The sequence below is a fragment of the Terrapene carolina genome, unplaced genomic scaffold (assembly GCF_002925995.2).
Source record: "Terrapene carolina triunguis isolate 2854851 unplaced genomic scaffold, T_m_triunguis-2.0 Scaffold199, whole genome shotgun sequence".
In the NCBI taxonomy this organism is placed as follows: Eukaryota; Metazoa; Chordata; order Testudines; family Emydidae; genus Terrapene; species Terrapene triunguis.
The window spans coordinates 1897769-1915866 of NW_020664550.1; the positions used below are offsets into that span (position 1 = coordinate 1897769).

Consider the following 18098-nt stretch of genomic DNA (forward strand, 5'->3'; position numbering starts at 1 on the left):
GCCGCAGCCAGCTCCCAACCCCAGCCCGGCCGCAGCCAGCTCCCAACTCCAGCCCGGCCGCAGCCAGCTCCCAACTCCAGCCCGGCCGCAGCCAACTCCAACCCCAGCCAGCCTCAGCCAGCTCCCAACCCCAGCCCAGCCGCAGCCAGCTCCCAACCCAGCCCGGCCGCAGCCAGCTCCAACCCCAGCCCAGCCGCAGCCAACTCCCAACCCAGCCACATCCCACAAGGCCCCTGCTCCTCCCAGAGGGTCCAGCTGACGTGGGCACAGAACCCAAGCCCTGCGGTCTCTCCCCTCCCCCAAGCAATAGGGCAGCAGGCTCAGTCACATTCCCCGACCCTTGCAAAAACCAGCCATTGGGGTGTGACATGCCAGGGTGCCAGCCAGACCGATGAGTCACCCCTGCCCTGCACCCTGGGGTGCCCTTTGCACTGTATTGCTCCTGTCGCCTCCAACAGGGAGCCTTCAGCGTGGAAATCACTCCCAGCCATGTCTGCGTGTGCTGCAGGCAGCCAGCCACACCTGGGCTCTCACAGAGTGACCCCAACACACCCCCTGTCCCACAGTTCCCCCCAGAAATGCATGTCCTGTAGTGCCCAACCCCCTCCTGGCTGGGCAGTACTAATATACTAAGTCCGTTATTCCTTTAAGGGAAGAATATGCACCCGAGTTGTTACCCCAAATGGAGTTACCCAGACACGACTGGAACATGCTGGATTAGATCAAACAAGTGTATTACGTACAAAGAGAGATTCTAAGTGAGTACAAGCAATGAGGCAGAAAAGTCAGACACAGTTACAAGAAAAATAAAGATAAAACGCTTCTGGTGCCCAACTTAACAGTCTATAGATTCAAAACCAAGTTTTCTCACCACGTGCTTTCCGCAGTCTGACTGACCAACCTCTTCAGGGCGGGACCCCTCCTCCAGATCCAACAAATGCTACCTTCGTCGCTTCAGGCGCAGTGAATGCAATGGGCAGGGAAAGAGAGAGGGGTGCCTGAGGGGGATCTGCCCCTTCCTTTTATAGTCCTGTCCCCCTTTGAGAAGCATTTCCCACTGGGAGCGAGGCGCCAGGCAGGTTGTGTGGGCGGGAACTTCATGCCGGTTCTTTGCTAAGATGTCGATTTTTTGCCCCTGCCAAAGAATGGCCACTTAGTAGGTAGCGATCCATCGGTCTTGTTTACACCTGGCTGGGGCGTCAGCTCGCTCTTTGTTTCCGAGGAACTGGTTCAACCACTCCCCAGACTTCTCTGGACAACATGCTTCTAGCCGTGAGCTCAGCTTGTGTTTAGCAGGTCACAGGTCACACCGCTCCGTGCACGTTGCCATCGGATTATTGATCAGCAAATTATGAGTTGTGAACTGACCCACCACAAGGCGTCCCTTGCACGGACATTAGTACAAAGTGAACACAGCCATTGTATTCTGTCACATCTGGTTAAGGCCAAGGACAGGGAGGTGAGCCCTGGGGCACCCACGCAGAGAGCCCAGCATGGCCCCACAGACCCGGGAGCTGGGCTCCGTCTGCCAGGCAAAGGCCACTCTGCTGTGATCGGGTCTGGGGCAATCAGAGCACGCCCTGGGATCCCAGCAGATGGCACCACTGTGTCCTTCCTCCTCACCCTGCCATACCCCCAGCTCCCCGGGCAGGGGAGAAAAGCTGGGAGGGAAGGGGCACGTCCCAGAGCGAAGCCCTCCCCACAGCCAGGGGCCACGGGGTTGGGGAGATGGGCCCAGAGGGGCTCAGGAACAAGTGCCAGGCTGTACCCGCCAGGGTGCTTTGGTGGCGAACGGGAGCAGCGAGCCAGCCAAGGCCACTGCAGCCCAGGTGACTTTGTTCCGACCAAAACAAATAAAACCTGGTCGCTTCTTGCACCGGCCCGGGATGGGAGCCTGGAATTTCACAAGAGGCCGACAGAGACAGGCAGCAGGGTGCTCCCCAGGCAAAGATCTCGCCCCAGGAGCACCTCCCTGCTCCTGCACCAGGGATAGATCCCAGAGAGCCTCCTGGGAAAGGGAACCAGAAAAGCCAGGGATCAGTCAGCAGCCCCAGTCCCTGCCCCATGTCCCAGGTGTGCAACACGGAGCACGGGACACGCAGCCTCGGCCACAGCCACCACAGGAAGGGGTTAATGACAGTGTGTGGGCTGGGCCTGTTACCAGGGTTATGTGCTTGGCATTCTTCCCCCGCCTGCAGAGCCCCCCCCCCGCTTGCTACAGCCCCTCAAAGCACAGACTCCCCCCGCCTGCTACACCCCAGCTCACTGCACAGCCCTCCCGCCTACTACACCCCATCTCACTGCACAGCCCCTCCCGCCTGCTACACTCCCTCACTGCACAGCCCCCTCTGCCACTGCACAGCCTCTCCTCCCTGCTACATCCCCTCTCTGCACATCCCCCCGCCTGCTACACCCCCTCACTGCACAGCCCCTCCCGCCTGCTACACCCCCTCACTGCACAGCCCCCTCTGCCACTGCACAGCCTCTCCTGCCTGCTACATCCCCTCACTGCACATCCCCCCGCCTGCTACACCCCCTCACTGCACAGCCCCCTGCCCATTACACCCCATCTCACTGCACAGCCCCTCCTGCCTGCTACACCCCAGCTCACTGCACAGCCTCTCCCACCTGCTACACCACCTCACTGCACAGCCCCCCTGCCTACTACACCCCATCTCACTGCACAGCCCCTCCCGCCTGCTACACCCCCTCACTGCACAGCTCCCTCTGCCACTGCACAGCCTCTCCTGCCTGCTACATCCCCTCACTGCACATCCCCCCGCCTGCTACACCCCCTCACTGCACAGTCCCCTGCCCATTACACCCCATCTCACTGCACAGCCCCTCCCACCTGCTACACCCCAGCTCACTGCACAGCCCCCCGCCTGCTACACCCCCTCACTGTACAGCTCCTCCTGCCTCCTACACCCCATCTCACTGCACAGCCCCCTCTACCCTTCCACAGCCCCCTTGTCTGCTACACCCCATCTCACTGCACAACCCCCCTCCGCCCACTGCACACCCCATCCTGCTGAATTGCCCCTTTCCACTGCACACCCCACCCCCCCACAGCAAATCTCCCAGCTATTGGCTAGGCAGCAGCAGCAGATTCCTGGGTGGAGCTTTTGTCTGCACATCATTCCCGGGAACCCCGACCCCTCCCTTCCCCCCTTCTCTGTCCCCCCCACAGCACTCTGCTTGCCTCACCTCCCCCCTCTGCCCCACGGAAAATGCTAGGAGTTGCTACTATTTAAAATCCATTGGTATCACCAAGCTATAAATGCTCATTCTCTAGACCCTGTCACACTCGGATACTTTGTCTCTGACCAGGAGTATCAAGTCCCTTATTTTCCTAAGGCCATAAAATTCACTAAAATTGGCACAGCTGCAGGTACAGACAGTGGGGTTTGCAAGCACTTGTTTGGGACCATGTCTAGATACAAGTGCCATTTAAATAAGTCTCCGTTAGAACCAGACAAAGATGCTGAACCTCAGTTTAACTCCCTGGGAGTAACTAGCTTAACGCTGTTCACCAGTGAGAGCACCCCTCAGCCTAAAATGTAGTCAATGAAAACACATTCACATCCTATACAGATACCTACTGTCACATGCTTTAGTTTAGCTACTCTAAACTAGCCAGGGGGATGCAGACATCTCAGCCCTCTTGGTGCCCTTGGAAAATAGGCCACTTTCCTCTTCCCCGGAGGTGCAACAGCCAGTTTAAATGCAATGGAAATAGCTCACAGGCCAATCCTGCAAGGTGCTGAGAACCCTCAGCATTGGCCTCTTGAGACATGGGAGCCTAGAACTCTTGAATTCTAATCTCAGCTCACCATTGACTCTCTTGGCTGGTCATTTAACCCCTCTGCCCCAGTCTCCATCTGTAAAGTAGGATTAATATTTATGTACTCCAGCAGCACTGGTGCAAGGATTGTTAGTTCACATTTGTGCAGTGCTTTGAAGCTACACAATGCCATGTTCGAGCTAAGTATCGCTGTTGTTACCGTGGCTATAAATAATTCTGTGGTATTTCCACCTGGCCAGGTGGTTGATCGAGCATCAGGACTGATCCAGCTCCAAATCTCTAAGCTTTCAAGCAAGGTTTTATTCCTAAATTCCCCTTTGCCCCAGCTCCACTGGGACAAAGGATGAAGGCCCAGCAAAACTGTGATACAAGATAACAAAAGTGAGGCATTATTAACAACACAAAATAATTTGCAAAACAAAAGCAAAAGAAACACGTCAATAAAATAGGTTCAGATTTTTAAACATAAAATGTACAAAAATATAGATATAATAATTTATATTTAGACAACAGCTGTCATTCATAAACACTGTAACAATCCACTAGGGGGAACCAGAAGGTAATTCGTGGCTAAATAGATTATGGTGCAGAAATTCAAGCTGCATAATTAAACAGAGGCAGCGATGAGCAGGGATCCTGGTGAGGCTATGGCCTTGTTTTCACTGCTAGAAAAGGTACATTTATTACCATGGGATAACTGGCAGGCATGAGCTATTCCAATGTAAAAACACTTTAGTTTTACCGGATGGTGAATAGCCCTGTACCCCTTTCAGGGGCTGACCTCTCATGTTTACCTCGTGGTAATTCTAAATGCCTTGTCTCCACTGTGTTTTTACCTTGGGATAGCTCAGGAGTGTTAGTTACCCCAAGGTAAAAAAATACACATTTTTTAGTGATGGCAAGGCCTAAGATCAGCTCCCTCTACTCTGTGTATGTCATTTCTCCTATATTACTGGTATGACTCACTGCCCTTCACTTGGTTTCTCTCAGTGATGTATTTGTAGGGGAAACCAAGAGAGGGGAAGTTCTCCATCTCTTGTCTGGTCTCTCATTCTAACTGTTTAGCAATTTTCCATGCCACTGAATTTTTCCTCTCTCCTCCATCTCTTCATATTTTTCTCTCATTTGCCAAATATATTAACATCCATTCTTTATCTCGGTGCATGGCTTCTCATGTAGGGATTCCGCTGGTGTACTTCCCCTCTTGCCAGAAAGCATGTTGTGATGGTGTGTAGGACAGATGCTATGCAATTATATTGGGATCTCACTAGTATATGCTGCCGGGAATAACTCCTTTACATGGGCAGGGATTTACGCACCTAAGCTCCTAAATGCGCAATAAGACCCAGGACACACAATAGCTTTAAAAATGATTAGCTAGTGCAAGCCATCCCTTACCCCTCTATGACACTGAGGGCGACTGTGGTGTTTAGCCACAGCCCACATCACCCCATGGGGAGCACTGGAAACAGAATATCTCCTGGAGCCCCCTAATTGTGCTTTGTAGATCAATTTAAGGGCTGCAGCATACTGCCCAGTTGGCCTGCCGGCTGTACTACTTTCCATCCCTTCTTGCCCCCTTTTGGGAGAATAGCACATCTGGGCCCTGGAGGAATGATAGCAGTAGCAGCTCTTGTGTTCCCTCTAGCTCAAGGGTTGCAATTCTGGCCAAACCTTACACAGACTGTGTAAGGAAGGGCGGGGGCTATTTGGTCCCTCCTCTCCTTACCAGCCCCCTTCCATCCTCACTGCACAATCCTGTGAAGGCCAGACAGAATGTAGACCCTAGTCTCTGGACACTATCTGCATAGTTTATGAACCAGCTAGGCTGGGGTGGGGGGAGGGGGAGGGGAAGATCCAGCTAGCAATCTTCAGGAGAAAATCATTTTTGCTACAAATCCAGAAGGAAATAACCTGGAGTCTTAAAGCCTTCCTCAGGCCCCTAAGTTTTCACAATCATTCTGTGAAACGTTCTTTAGCAGTGGTTTGATCCTGAGAGTCCAAGGGAAGTGTGGATACTCAGAATTGGGCCCTAGATGCTGGATATTCATTTCACTTCCCCAGTCTGTACAAAATATGCTGCCCTTAAAGGCAGGAGCCCAACCCTTCAGTCCTTACTCATGGACAAAATTCCTTTGTCTGAACAAGAGCTGTGGGTACAGATCCAATGGGCTGGATTGGGCCTCAGCCACTGCAAATTAGAAGACGACCTTTGGAGTCCATGGAGCTATGCCAGTTTACATGAGCTCAGGCTCTGGCCCATATATTTGTGGAAGTTTACTTCACTTCAAATCCACACTAAAAACTCCCCTTAACTTCAGTGGCAGATCTGGATACACCAATAGTGGCAGGGTCAGGCTTAGATTTTAAGGGGGAGATGTTCAAAGGCACCAAGGTCTGTTGGGCTTCTAATTCCCATTGTGCCTTTGAACATCTGCCCTTAAACCAGATGTGTCTTCTGATCTGAATACTTGAGGTATTGACCTGCATAAACCTTTATGCATTGAGAGGATAGTACGTGGTATACTCTACCATCTTATAAATCAAGTGTACTATTTGCTCACCATAGATAATGACTTTCTAGTCTCATGGGATCCTTGCAGTGCTAGTGCCTCTCAGAGGCATTTTATGAAAATACGTAGCCTTCTGAGACGCAGTAGGCTCAATGATGCTGGTAGCTGGGATGCCAGAGTCCCTTTACAGCATGTAGTTGGGATTCGAATACCCTTATACTGTTGGTAGTAGCTCTTCCGAAACCCCTTACGTTCTTGTAAAGTTTTAACAGAATTTTGTCTAGTAAGTTTTGTGAAGAATTTAGCAGGCAAGAGGAAGGAATTGCTTCTAATGCTGATATGGTGCTGTTACTCCCCCCGGAGAGATCCCAGCACTGAAATCTGCAGGCCCATCATGGATCAGTTCCGCACAGTTATTGCAGGAGGGCATGTGTGCATGGCAGAGGGTCATAACAAGATTCCTCAACTAGCCTCATGGGTTCATTCTCAGCAAAACTGGAGAGGACAAGGAACTGGGTGCCTAGCACAGAAACTGTATTTCAGTCCTCCTCCTTCCCATTGCACGGTGTGGCAAATGTAATCTCCTGGTTAGGTAATTATGGAATAAGGTTGGTCAGGTAAGCAATACCGTCAGTTATGAAGAAAGAACATATGGGCAAGTACCCCTGAAGACAGCCTGGGAAACACCAGAGAGAGCAGCGAATCAGGTGGTTGATTACTCTTAACATGCAGTCTTTTCACCATCAAACTTCTGGCCTTACAAACTTTTCTCAGCCAGACTGGTCGCTGAAACAGCTGAGCATCCCGTCACATGAGCATCCCTCTGTTAGCTGGCTGTGTGCATCCTGCACGTGAAAAGCCAGACTCTCGCACTGGTTAGACCTTGATCTCGCAACTGTGGGGCATGGCTAATACTTTGGCTAGATGGGAATCATGCCCCCCTTCCCCCTTTAAGACCCCACTCTGTGAGCTGAAGATGAATTCCTCTGAAGTCGCTTTAATAGGCTGGATCTATCTCCCCAAATTTGAGATTCGATAAAAGTATTGGGGAAAAAAAATAACAACAATAAAACACCCAAAGGGAAAACAACAACAAAACAATCGCAGGATGTGGGTAATACTGAAGGTTGCACCTCTTATCATAACAGCCAGGGTGACCCGTTGTACAGGATTGCAAGTCAGCCCCAGCATTGCCAGTAAGAGGCAATTAAAACAATTTCCATTTCACCTATGATCGATTATCTCTTTCTTTTTTACCACCTAAGTACTAAGCTCATCCCTCTCCTTCAGGATAGGGCAGGGCACAGAGATTCCTTTCTCTTGAGGCTTTTTCTCCTTGAGCTGGTTGCTGCAAAATAGCTGATTTGGCTCAGCATCTGGGAAAAGCTCCTCCAATAATATTCTCCCTTATCTTTGAACACCAGAGCTGTCGGTTCAGAGGTGGCTGTGGGGTTGATATGGAGCATGCTGATAACGTTGAAATCCTTCCCCTCAAAAGCTAATGTACATATTTAAAAAAAAAAAGTCTAGTTTAGCAGTCTGGTTATTTTCGTACATGTCTTCGTAAGGCAATAAAACCTACTGGATAAAGTACATAAGACAGCTGGCTCCCAGAATTCACACCGAATTCTTCCTCTTTGTGTTTTGTTTTTTCTTTTAAAAAAATCTTTGATTGGTTAAAGACCCATGTCTTGTATGAAATGTTCTATTTTCTAAAAAAATGGGTGTTTCTTTTGTTTTTTTCCCCCCTTTTACGTTGATTTTGACAAACCCCTTTTTTGTAGCGCTGTTGTGGCTCAAACTTGTAGTTGCAATGGCCAAATGTCGAATAGTTCCACGCAGGCTTAGGAGGAATTGTGTCCAATGATCCTCAATTGGATTGGCCAGCATCAGAGCTCCAAGTAGCCAATCAGAGCCAACATCACTAGAGAGTTAGTCATAATAATGACAGTATGTGGTGCTGGATTGGCTGCAGAATTTTCCACCATCATACTTGTGCCTGAAAGAGAGAAAAATAAGAAACAACCATGATGAATGATTCCCTTGTTGGACTGGTACCACCTGTTTTCTTTTTTCCCCAAGGAACCAGTGAGGATTTGGTGAAATGTTACTCCTTGGAATGCTGGATGCTGCTGCTTTATTTATTGTTGATGCATCTTCAGGGAATAATTTTGTTTACAAAGAGAATAGAATAATATTTACGATGGGCTAAATCCTGAAGGACTCAGGCAAAACATTGAACTTAATGGGAAACTCGCCTGCAGCTTGTCAGAGCTAAGGGTGAAATCTTTGCCCCATTGAAATCCATGGGAGCTTTGCCATTGATATCAGAGGAGTCAGGTTTTCACTGTAAATGAATATAAATTGAGTACAGACGTCAAGGAGTTTGGCCCACAATGAATAACACCAGCTTCAGAGTAGACTAAAGGGAGGGCATGATAATGGTCTACCTGTATGTGAAGAATTCAAACAGAGAGGCGGGAGAGGGTTAACTAGGATAACCCACCAGCCACACCTGAGCGCTGGAAAAGGGTACTTGCAGAAAGTACCCTTAACTAAAGCGCATGTGTAAAAATAGGTCAGGTTACAGACCAGGGCTAGAGCTGCCCCCGCTTTCCCACCCCATGTGCTCGATGGAAGAAGTGGGATCTGGAACCAGTGTTCATTCTGCTCTAGGGGCCAGAGTTGGGACAAAGACACAGACTGAGACCTGGTGCAAAATAGGGCAGCGAAAGGAATGATACAGGATTAGCTCCTTTAAATTAACATACCACCTCGGATTCACCATTGTTTCCAAGGGTCAGTAAAATGTTATGGCATAATGGCCATTTGGTGCATGACTAAGGTAAATGAGTATCCACTTGTGGGACCTGTGCAAGGGAATAAGGCAGGGAAGGGAGAAAGAGAAGAGCAGAGCAGACGCACCGCCATTTCTGAGGATGTGAACCTCTGCTGGGACTCCGTCTCCTCCTGGCCCCGTTGCCCTAATCTGCACCAGAGCATGAGTGGAGTCTTCAGGCACTGGGATCTCAATCCGGTTCTTGCTGGCCAGGTACAGCGTGGGAGTGGAGTGCGAGTCCTGCCGGTAGAGCATCTGTTGGGAGATACGTTTGAGTTTAGTGTCATGGGGTCTTTCCTTGTTTTCTTCAGCACAGTATGAAAGAGGAGAACTTGCTATGGGCTGCCTGTACCTTGTACCCCGTGACAGTGGACTCGTTCGCCTTTGCAACCACAGGATCCCACTTGACGCTGACACTGGAGCCGGAAAATGTCCAGGAGATGTTACCAGGTGGCCTCCTTGGGGCTAGGAGATAAAAGATGATTGAGAGTTCAGTGAGGATGAGAAACAGAAGAAAGCAAAAGGAGGCTGCTCTACCCGAGACCAAGGGCTATCAGGTCACCTTCTGAGACCCACTGGCCAACCTGGAGGGTAGGTAGCACCAACATGGCTAGGAATAACAGGAGAGCATTTCAGCTAGAGTCATCTGAATAAAAAACAACCCAATATAACTGGCAACAAATCATGTTTTCCCTTTGCTGGATTTGAAATGTTTCTTTCTGATTGACTCCCAGCACACAGCTGGGAACAATTCTCAGCCTGAAAGCATTCTTGCTCATTTGTCAAACTGTTTCTAGACCTTGTGTGTTGTGAGCTTTCACACCTTACGTTCACCTCAGTCTGATTATCATTAGCTGTTTGTTTTATTTCATTGGCAACGTATTAGTAGCTGATGTCTCAAAAGCTGGCAGAGTAGGTGAGTAATAATTAATTCTAGAAGTTAGGGATTCCCGGGCTGTCCTAAGGTATAAAGCACTGGTGCCTAGCTTCAGCAGTAGCTCTCCAGATAATAGCTGCTAAATTCATGCTAGAATTCAAATAGAGAGAAAATCAATAGCAATGGTTATTCAAATGATATGATTTGGGGACCAACATCTCAAAATCTTTCTGAGCCAAAAACAAATGCTTTATACCAACGGAAAGCTCAGATTGACACATTTTTGTCTGAGCAGATTCTAAACTATCAAACCTTAGAATCAACCCTGATCCAACAGGGACAGAATAGAGCCGTTGTGCTTGGCGCTCACTCACGTGGCTTTGTTGTTGTGATGTTGGTAGAGGGACTGGCTGGCCCCGTTCCAGCCCGGTTGTAAGCTCTGACTGTCACGTGGTACTTTGTGTTGGGGTTCAGGCCTGTCACGTGAGCTGAGGTGACAAGACCTGCTGTCCTCACTCTGTCTGCTGCTGCCTCTTTATCGCCATCCTTCCAGTACCGGATCTAAACAGATGAGTACACAGAGGTCTTAGCACCTAAGCCATTGAGCCGTTTGCACGTGTGGCTACCAGACCCACTCCACCCAACGCAGGAGACCTGGGTGCTCGAGCAGTTGCTTCAGGAATCCCCCTCTCTTGGCCGGAGGAGCTCAGGCGTATCAGGGCACAGATGAGCTGGTCTCTGGGTGGGGGTAAGTGGGGTTAGAGTACTAAGGTGAATGACTCTCAGTATGGCAATGCCATGCTGTTGGTTTCCACATGATGCAGACTGCGGGCCATCCTGACTCCCCTCCAATTCCCTGTATTTTTTTAAAATTGTACCATGATTGATGCATTTTCCAGAGAAGCCCTCGGAAACTCAGGTTGTAGGTGGACTGTCATTTTCGTACAGGGGATTATTAGCCAAGCCCTGGGGCTCTTACTCAGATTTTTACTCGCGCCAGCTCCTACTGGAGTCATAGCTGCCCTCAGTATTTGGCCCTGTGCATCTTGCTCGGCCTGTGACCAGAATCAAAGCCACTGGCTGTGGAATGGCAGGTGGCAGGAATGGGAAACCCCATCATGACAGTTTCTCTAGTGGCACTGTTAGTGGCTGCATAGAATCAGCATTGCCTACAGCAGAGTGGATGCTGGAATCCCCCCCTGCCCTTGAAAATGGAGGCCCTACGACCATGTTATTTGCTTTCACTTCCTGTAGCCTAGGGAGATAACTAATTTGCCTCATTGTACGCTCCAGCCTGAGTCTCAGTCCTTGTTCTAGCCCTTCCATTTTCTTACCTCGTAGCCCAGAAGGACTCCATTTGTGTCTCCTTGCTCAACCGGCTCCCACGACACGTCCATTTCCGAGGACAAAACGGCCTTGGCTGTAACCCTGGAGGGAGCCACTTTTGGTTCTGGCAAAGGACGGAAGAAAAACCCAGCAATAGAAGTCTTTCATGACAGCAGGTGACAGGGTCACTGCCCCGGAAGGAGTGGTTTCACTGCCAGAGGCCAGCTCTATGGCTATGGGGTGGCTACAGCAGGCACTGCTCACTGGAGGCAACATGAACTGAAGCTGTGAATGTGGGGTTTGTGTAACCAGGAGGGCAGCCTGGCTTGGGGTGGTGTGTGCCAGGAGCTCTTGGGAGCTGAATGTCTCTTCTTCTGCGGTGGGTGTATGTTTGTAGGTGCACTGATGAGAACGTGTGTTTGTATTACAAGGCACTTTGTGAGCAATTCTAGCCTGATCCTCAAACCACCATCAACTAACCTTCTAATAACAGGAAACAATTCCTAGCAGTGATACCTATTAGACTGCTACTGCTTCTTCTGAGAGAAGCTATTCCAGACACATCAGACTGAGTCACCACCGTCCCTCCTTACCTTCCTCTGCAGAGTACACGATGGCAGTCAGGCTCTCCGGTCCCTCCCCCTTCCTGTTGTATGCTTTGATTTTCACTTCAAATGGGGTGTAGGGCCCGATGCTCTCGTTGCGGTAAACGTAGTGCAGGGATTCTGGGTGGGGCACCTGTGCGGTCTTCCACGCCTGGGTGCCTTGCTTGCGGAATGACAGGATGTATCCAAAGCCATCCCCATTCTGGTACTCCCGCAGCATTGGCTATAATATGGGGCAAGAACGAAAGGACATGTTGGGACAAGTTTATACCCATAGTGCATGCAATAGATTTGATCTATACACTACAGTAGACAGAATTCTGCTCTTGGGCCTGTGTGTGCAAATCCCACTGAAATGGCTTTGTAGTACAGCATCAATGCCATTGCAGTGTTGCTAACTCTTGCAGTGTTACCACAAGTCTTGTGATATTTTGTGTTTTCTTACGGCCTCTGCTCCTAGAGGCTTGTGATATTCACAAGAAAATAGCCCACATCCTTTATATACTAGCATAATAATCATATTTTTATAGAGGAGCCCGTATCTGCTCCCTCTATAGTCTGCAGTGGAATCAGGATCATATCGAAGTGGTAGTCTGCATACTCCCTTTTCCTTCCATCTTTGCTTTTGTCTCCTTTTCACCCCCTTCTCTGTTTAGTCTCCCTTTGTAGCTTCTCTGTGCTCTCTTTTCAGAGCCAAACCTGTCTCCTTTTCCCTTTTTCTGCACACTTTGTTGGCCTGTGCCTACTGCCAACTTACCGTCCAGTTGATGATGAGCTCACCGGGGGCCCCTCCTCCTCCACTGAGCCCAGATGGTGCCACAGTAGGGGCTGTTGTATTCCCCCCAAAAGAGAAGGAATGTGTGAGTTTAAAAACAAAACAACAGTGGAAAGAAAAGCACCCATGCTTCAAAACCTGGGAGCAACCAACTTCCATCAACTCTCAAACCTGCGCTGGCCCATCTGGTTCTAACCGTTAATACTGAAGATATTTTAGGTGTGATTTTCAGAGGTGCTGAGCTCCGACAGTCCCTACTAAATTCAGCTGGAGATGTGAGTTTTCAGAGCCTGTGAAAACCAAGCCCTAAAAAGCATAGTGTGGGTGAGATTGTGTTAGGGGTGAGCTGCCAGTTCACCACACACATTCAGAGCATTTCTTGTGCCAGTCTTGTACTTCAAGCTCCTGAGCTTTCGGCTAAGACCCAGAGTAGTATTGACTTAATATACAGTTAGTTGTCCACAGGGGACTTCACCCTGTCCTCACAATGGGTTGGACAGTGGTTCTCAACCTTTCCAGACTACTGTACCCCTTCTAGGAGGCTGATTTGTCTTGCATACCCCAAGTTTCACCTCACTTAAAAACTTACAAAATCAGACATAAAAATACAAAAGTGACACAGCCACTAGTACTGAAAAATTGCTGACTTTGTCATTTTTACCATATAATTATAAAATAAATTCTGACACACGCCCCTGATTGAGAAACACTGATCTATTATAAACAAGTCAGTGTCTGTATGACGTTTTAGTTTGTACTGACTTTGCTAGTGCTTTTTGTGTAGCCTGTTGTAAAACTAGGCAACGATCTAGATGAGTTGCTGTACCGCCGGAAGACCTCTGAGGACCCCGAGGGGTACACATACTCCTGGCTGAGAATCATTGGACTAGATCTAATAGCTCTTTTCCATTTCTTACCACTAGGATCCTATAAAGTTCTCAGAGTGTCAAATACTCAGGGCTGGGACTGTCTTTATTTTGCATATTGCACAAGACTGAGCTCCTTGTCAGTGGTTAACATATGGTAAATAACACTCGGGAAGCAGTCATCCAGCACTCTTGCGCCTTTATCTTTGGCATGTAAAGGGGTAAGGAAGAAGGCATATTTTGTGTCATCGCCATCTCTAGGAATACTCAGTGAGATGATGAACTTGTGGCAGTGCCTAAGTGAGCATGAAAACCATCCTGTTCCATTGCAGAGGGGTAGGGATAGATGACCCCTGATGTCTCCTTCTAACCCTGAGCCTATATGCACCTACCAGCTTCTTTGGTGCGGATTTTGCTGGAGGGCCCACTAGGATCCCCAGCTCCAAGGATGTTGCTGGCTAGGACCCGGAATTCATAGTCCATCCAGGGGATGAGGTTCACCACTTGGGCCGTCTCCGCGTTGCCCTCAATATTTGCAGGATCTATAACCCAATAACATGAGAATACAACAAATAGAGCAAGTGGCAGTCAGAAAGCAAAAAAAAAAATAATAATAATTCCATCCCAGAGCAATCTGTGTGGGCAAAGGCAGGGCTGCTGCCATGAAAACACTTACTGGTGCGCACTTGCTTCCATTTGTTGGAGAGTAGGGTGCGGGCCTGGATGGTGTATTTGGCAATAGGACTGTGGTTATCGAAGCCACGGCTCCAGCTCAGCTGGATGGCTGTGTCGCTGATGTCCACCACCACCACGCCCCCAGGGGGCCCCGGAGGTCCTACCACAGTGAGAGAAGGACAGTCACATTAACAGCCCCGGGGTGGGGGGTCAGCTGGGCTTGTTGCTCTTCAAGCAACATCCACATGGTAGGTCATAATCAGGCCACTGTACCCTGAAGGGTAAAAGTGTAGCCTCAAAATTTGTCCTCCTTTAAAACATTTGGGATCTGGCATGGAACCTCCTCCAGATTCTAATTCCCTTCTCACAGTTTAAATGTGTGTCGCAGACCATGAGGAATTTAAATAGCTGTTGGTGGGAGGTTTTCGGGGGTGAGAGCGTGTTGGTCCCTGGCAGGGAATCCAGTTTGTTTGGACTCATTATACGCTGCATGCAGGATGTGGAAAGGAACGGCTAGAAAAATTACCTCTTACAACCAGCATGGCCGACTCAGATGCGCTGTCCACAACTGTCTGGGCCGTGCATGTGTACCGCCCGGAGTGCCTCAGCTGAGTATTCAGGATGGCGAGGTCCCCAATAGCCTCTTTCTACGCAGGGGAGAGAGACGGCAATGGGAGAAATGTCAGAGCAAGCTTGGGGACTATACAACATATGAGATGGAGAAAGAGACACGGGCATTAAAACCCAGGGCTCTCCCAGCAAGGTCAGGAGGATTGGCAAATTGGACACATCCTAGAAGAGAGAAAGGCCTGGTGGCAAACGGGACTCAGGATGTTTTGTTTCCCCCTTTGCCCCAGGTTTCTGGAGAAAGCATCAGCACAAAACCCCTTGATACTCACCCTGCTAGCTCTCCTGTAGTGCCCTTCAGACCTGTCAAAGTCAATGGGGAAGTCCTCCAGGGACCAGGTGAAGGTTAGGTCCATAGTTGGGTCATGGGAGGCATGGCACTGCAGGGTAATGTTTTCGCCTAAGTTGATGTCCGCACTAGATGGTGCCAGGGTGATTTTGGTGGCATCTGCAGAGGAGGCGAGAGGGCTGTTAGTTGCAGATGTAACCTCCATGCACCAGTCATTGTCTGGCTAACAACACACAGGCTGATTTGGGGTTTGACTTTGCAAAACCAAAATCTGATCAGCATGGATTTGCAAAGCCAAAACCACCCCTGTTTTTGTCTCTCTCTAACTAGGAACCATCAATAGTTTTCCAAGGGGTAGAAAAGGATTAAATTAGATGCAAAATAGAAATATTTTCTCTGGGCCAATTGCTCATGGTAACCTTTGTGGAAGGGTGGTGGTGGGTGGAATTGAAGGATTGTCCTGACGAATGAAATGAGTTAAGGGTGCGATTCCCTCTGAGAACTGGATGGTTTTCTGGGAATCGAAGGAGAAGGACATGTGTCCCCCGTCACGTTAGGGCACTCTTAGCACCCTCCTTGCTGCATCAGCCCGAGTACAAGCCAAATATCTCTACCTCGAACTGAGAGGATTCCTGTGCTGTTGGCTTTTCCCATGAAATTCTCAGCAAAGCAGGTATACTTCCCCTCATCAGATTTGCTGATATTCCGGAGGATCAGGGTGCCGTCTGGGGTAATAGTCACCCTGGAGAAGGAAAAGAGCCTCAGCAAGAAGTGAGATTAAAATGGCATGGACAGCAGTCATGTTCACTGTGTGCACCCACCTCTAGATGGAATTCCCAGATGCAGGTCAGAAAGACCAGACTGCAAAAACTAGATAAAGAAGCAGCAAACGGAGTGCAGCAAACATCAGTAGCTTTTATAAAGAGGGGATCTTTGATGTTCAATCCTATGTCATTTACCCTCCATGGAAGCTTTGACATGCAAGGATGTGAGCATTCGCTTAAACGGAGTACAGGTAATCAGTCCTCCATGCTGCTCTTCCATTTTGATTAGCTGGAGGGCTCAGGATTTGTGCTTCCATTTCACCTTGAACTGTCTTTGGTTTTTACCACTTTTTGGTTCATGGGGAAGCAAACCTACACCACTTGTCTCAGCCTCTGGGGATAGCCAACCTACGTGGGCCTTGGTGGAGCATGATGGGGGGTGTTCCCTGCAAGAGCTGAGTTAGGCCAGGTGGGCCCAATCAGCTAATTGGGCTGCAAGCAGGGGAGCCTTAGGCTATGAGGAGGCCACTGATTGGGAACAAGCTCACTTGTGCAGGAAGAGGGGGGCTGTATAAAGCCAGGTAGTGGGCTGCAAACGGGGGCTGCTGCTGAGAAACACGTCAGTGAAGTAGGCTGCCGTCACTCCCTGAGTGGAGGGAGTTGGGGACTGGCAAGGAGAGAGTGATGTAGGAAGAAGACCAGAAAAGCAGCAGCAAGGAGTGGGACTGTGGCTGCTTGTCATAGGGTCCCTGGGCTGGAACCCAGTGTAGAGAGTGGGCCTGGGTACCTTACCAGCCACTGGGGAGTGGCAAAGGGCGTTGGAGACACCAGCCAGATAGTGGGTCTGGAAAGACAGTGAATTCCCTGGAAGGGGAAGACCTTAGAGACCTGCCTGGAGGACCAAGCCAAAAAGAGGAGACTGCAGTGCCTGGAGTGAGAGGGGCCGCACGGCTAGATGGGACGGGGGAAGACGCCACTGGAGGGAGAATGCAAAACCGGCAGAGCTAATTCCCAGAACAGCCAGCAGGAGGCGCTGCGAGCGGTGAGTGCGCCCCGTGACAAGGAGGGGCACTTTTTCAGAGGGTTTTGTTCACCCTCCATTTCTTTCCTGCAGTTTGTTCCTCCCATCCCCCAAGGCCCTCCATCTGGCTGAGGAAGGCCCTAATGCATGTAGTTCCTAGATCTGCCAGAGGGCTTGCTGCAGAACAATACAAAAGGTTATCACATTCTCAGGGTCTAATAAATGGACCCAGGTCTTGCATGATAGTCAAGGGTGCTAACTAGAGGGCCACCAATTAACAGCTGAGTGGTCTTCTGCAAGGAAGACATGTTTTTAGCTGCTGTTGTTCCTAGCTAGAAGCAGATTTCGTGCTAGTACCTGCTACTGTTGATCAGGAGTTCAGTTCCTTTGGTCCAGAGCACAATGGACTTTGGTGCTGCTCTTGGCTGGCACGGGATGATGACCTCCCCACCTCGGGCTGCTGGTATCAACCGCTTCACGGGGTTTAGCCGAAAATCTGGCGCTAAGGCTAAGAAGAAAAGAGGATTAAGGGATCTTCTCAAATACTGAACTATGAGCATGGTAAAGCTGCAGCGTAACTGGATTCTGGTTTGTCAACAAACTGCATGATGATAGAAGTATAACAATAGCATGATGGATGAGCAATACCTTCACTGCTCAGTGACTGCTGGATTGTGTTGGCTGTTCCATCATCAACCAGGAGAGGTGCTACCTGATTCTGATGTATCACACTTGGCGACGGGGATATTCAGGGCCGGCTCCAGCATTTCTGCCGCCCCAAGCAAAAAAAAAAAGCCGCGATCGGCGGCGGCAGTTCAGCAGCAGGTCCTTCGCTCCCAGAGGGAGTGAGGGACCTGCCGCCCCCGAATTGCCGCAGGTGCCGCCCCTCTCCCTTGGCCGCCCCAAGCACCTGCTTGTTAAACTGGTGCCTGGAGCCGGCCCTGGGGATATGACCTTAATGATTGCAAGGTCTTTGCTGAGACACAAAACCAGCCAATTTCAAAGAGGATGGGGATGTTCGCTTCCGTGTCCTGAGCAAATTCCAATTGGTGTAAATACATAATGTCCCCTAAAATTTCCCCTTTCAACTGAATACGAAATTCTGCTTTACTTGCT

The 18098-nt window shown here is 49.6% G+C and overlaps 1 protein-coding gene across 1 annotated transcript in view; it reads right to left on the reverse strand.

Annotated features, from left to right (window-relative positions):
* Positions 1–7960: 7960 nt before the first annotated feature.
* The window catches only part of LOC113407155 (contactin-2), a 46158-nt gene continuing 36020 nt past the window's right edge, over positions 7961–18098 (reverse strand). Inside the window, exons 11-23 of the mRNA XM_026655258.1 lie at positions 17340–17490; positions 15812–15939; positions 15181–15356; positions 14808–14928; positions 14283–14441; positions 13999–14148; positions 12723–12793; positions 11954–12188; positions 11369–11484; positions 10409–10595; positions 9510–9622; positions 9244–9412; positions 7961–8317 (exon numbers count right to left, since the gene is read on the reverse strand). Of these exons, the coding sequence (XP_026511043.1) occupies positions 8208–8317; positions 9244–9412; positions 9510–9622; positions 10409–10595; positions 11369–11484; positions 11954–12188; positions 12723–12793; positions 13999–14148; positions 14283–14441; positions 14808–14928; positions 15181–15356; positions 15812–15939; positions 17340–17490 (1886 nt within the window). The 3' untranslated portion in view covers positions 7961–8207. The remainder of the gene's footprint in view (positions 8318–9243; positions 9413–9509; positions 9623–10408; positions 10596–11368; positions 11485–11953; positions 12189–12722; positions 12794–13998; positions 14149–14282; positions 14442–14807; positions 14929–15180; positions 15357–15811; positions 15940–17339; positions 17491–18098) is intronic.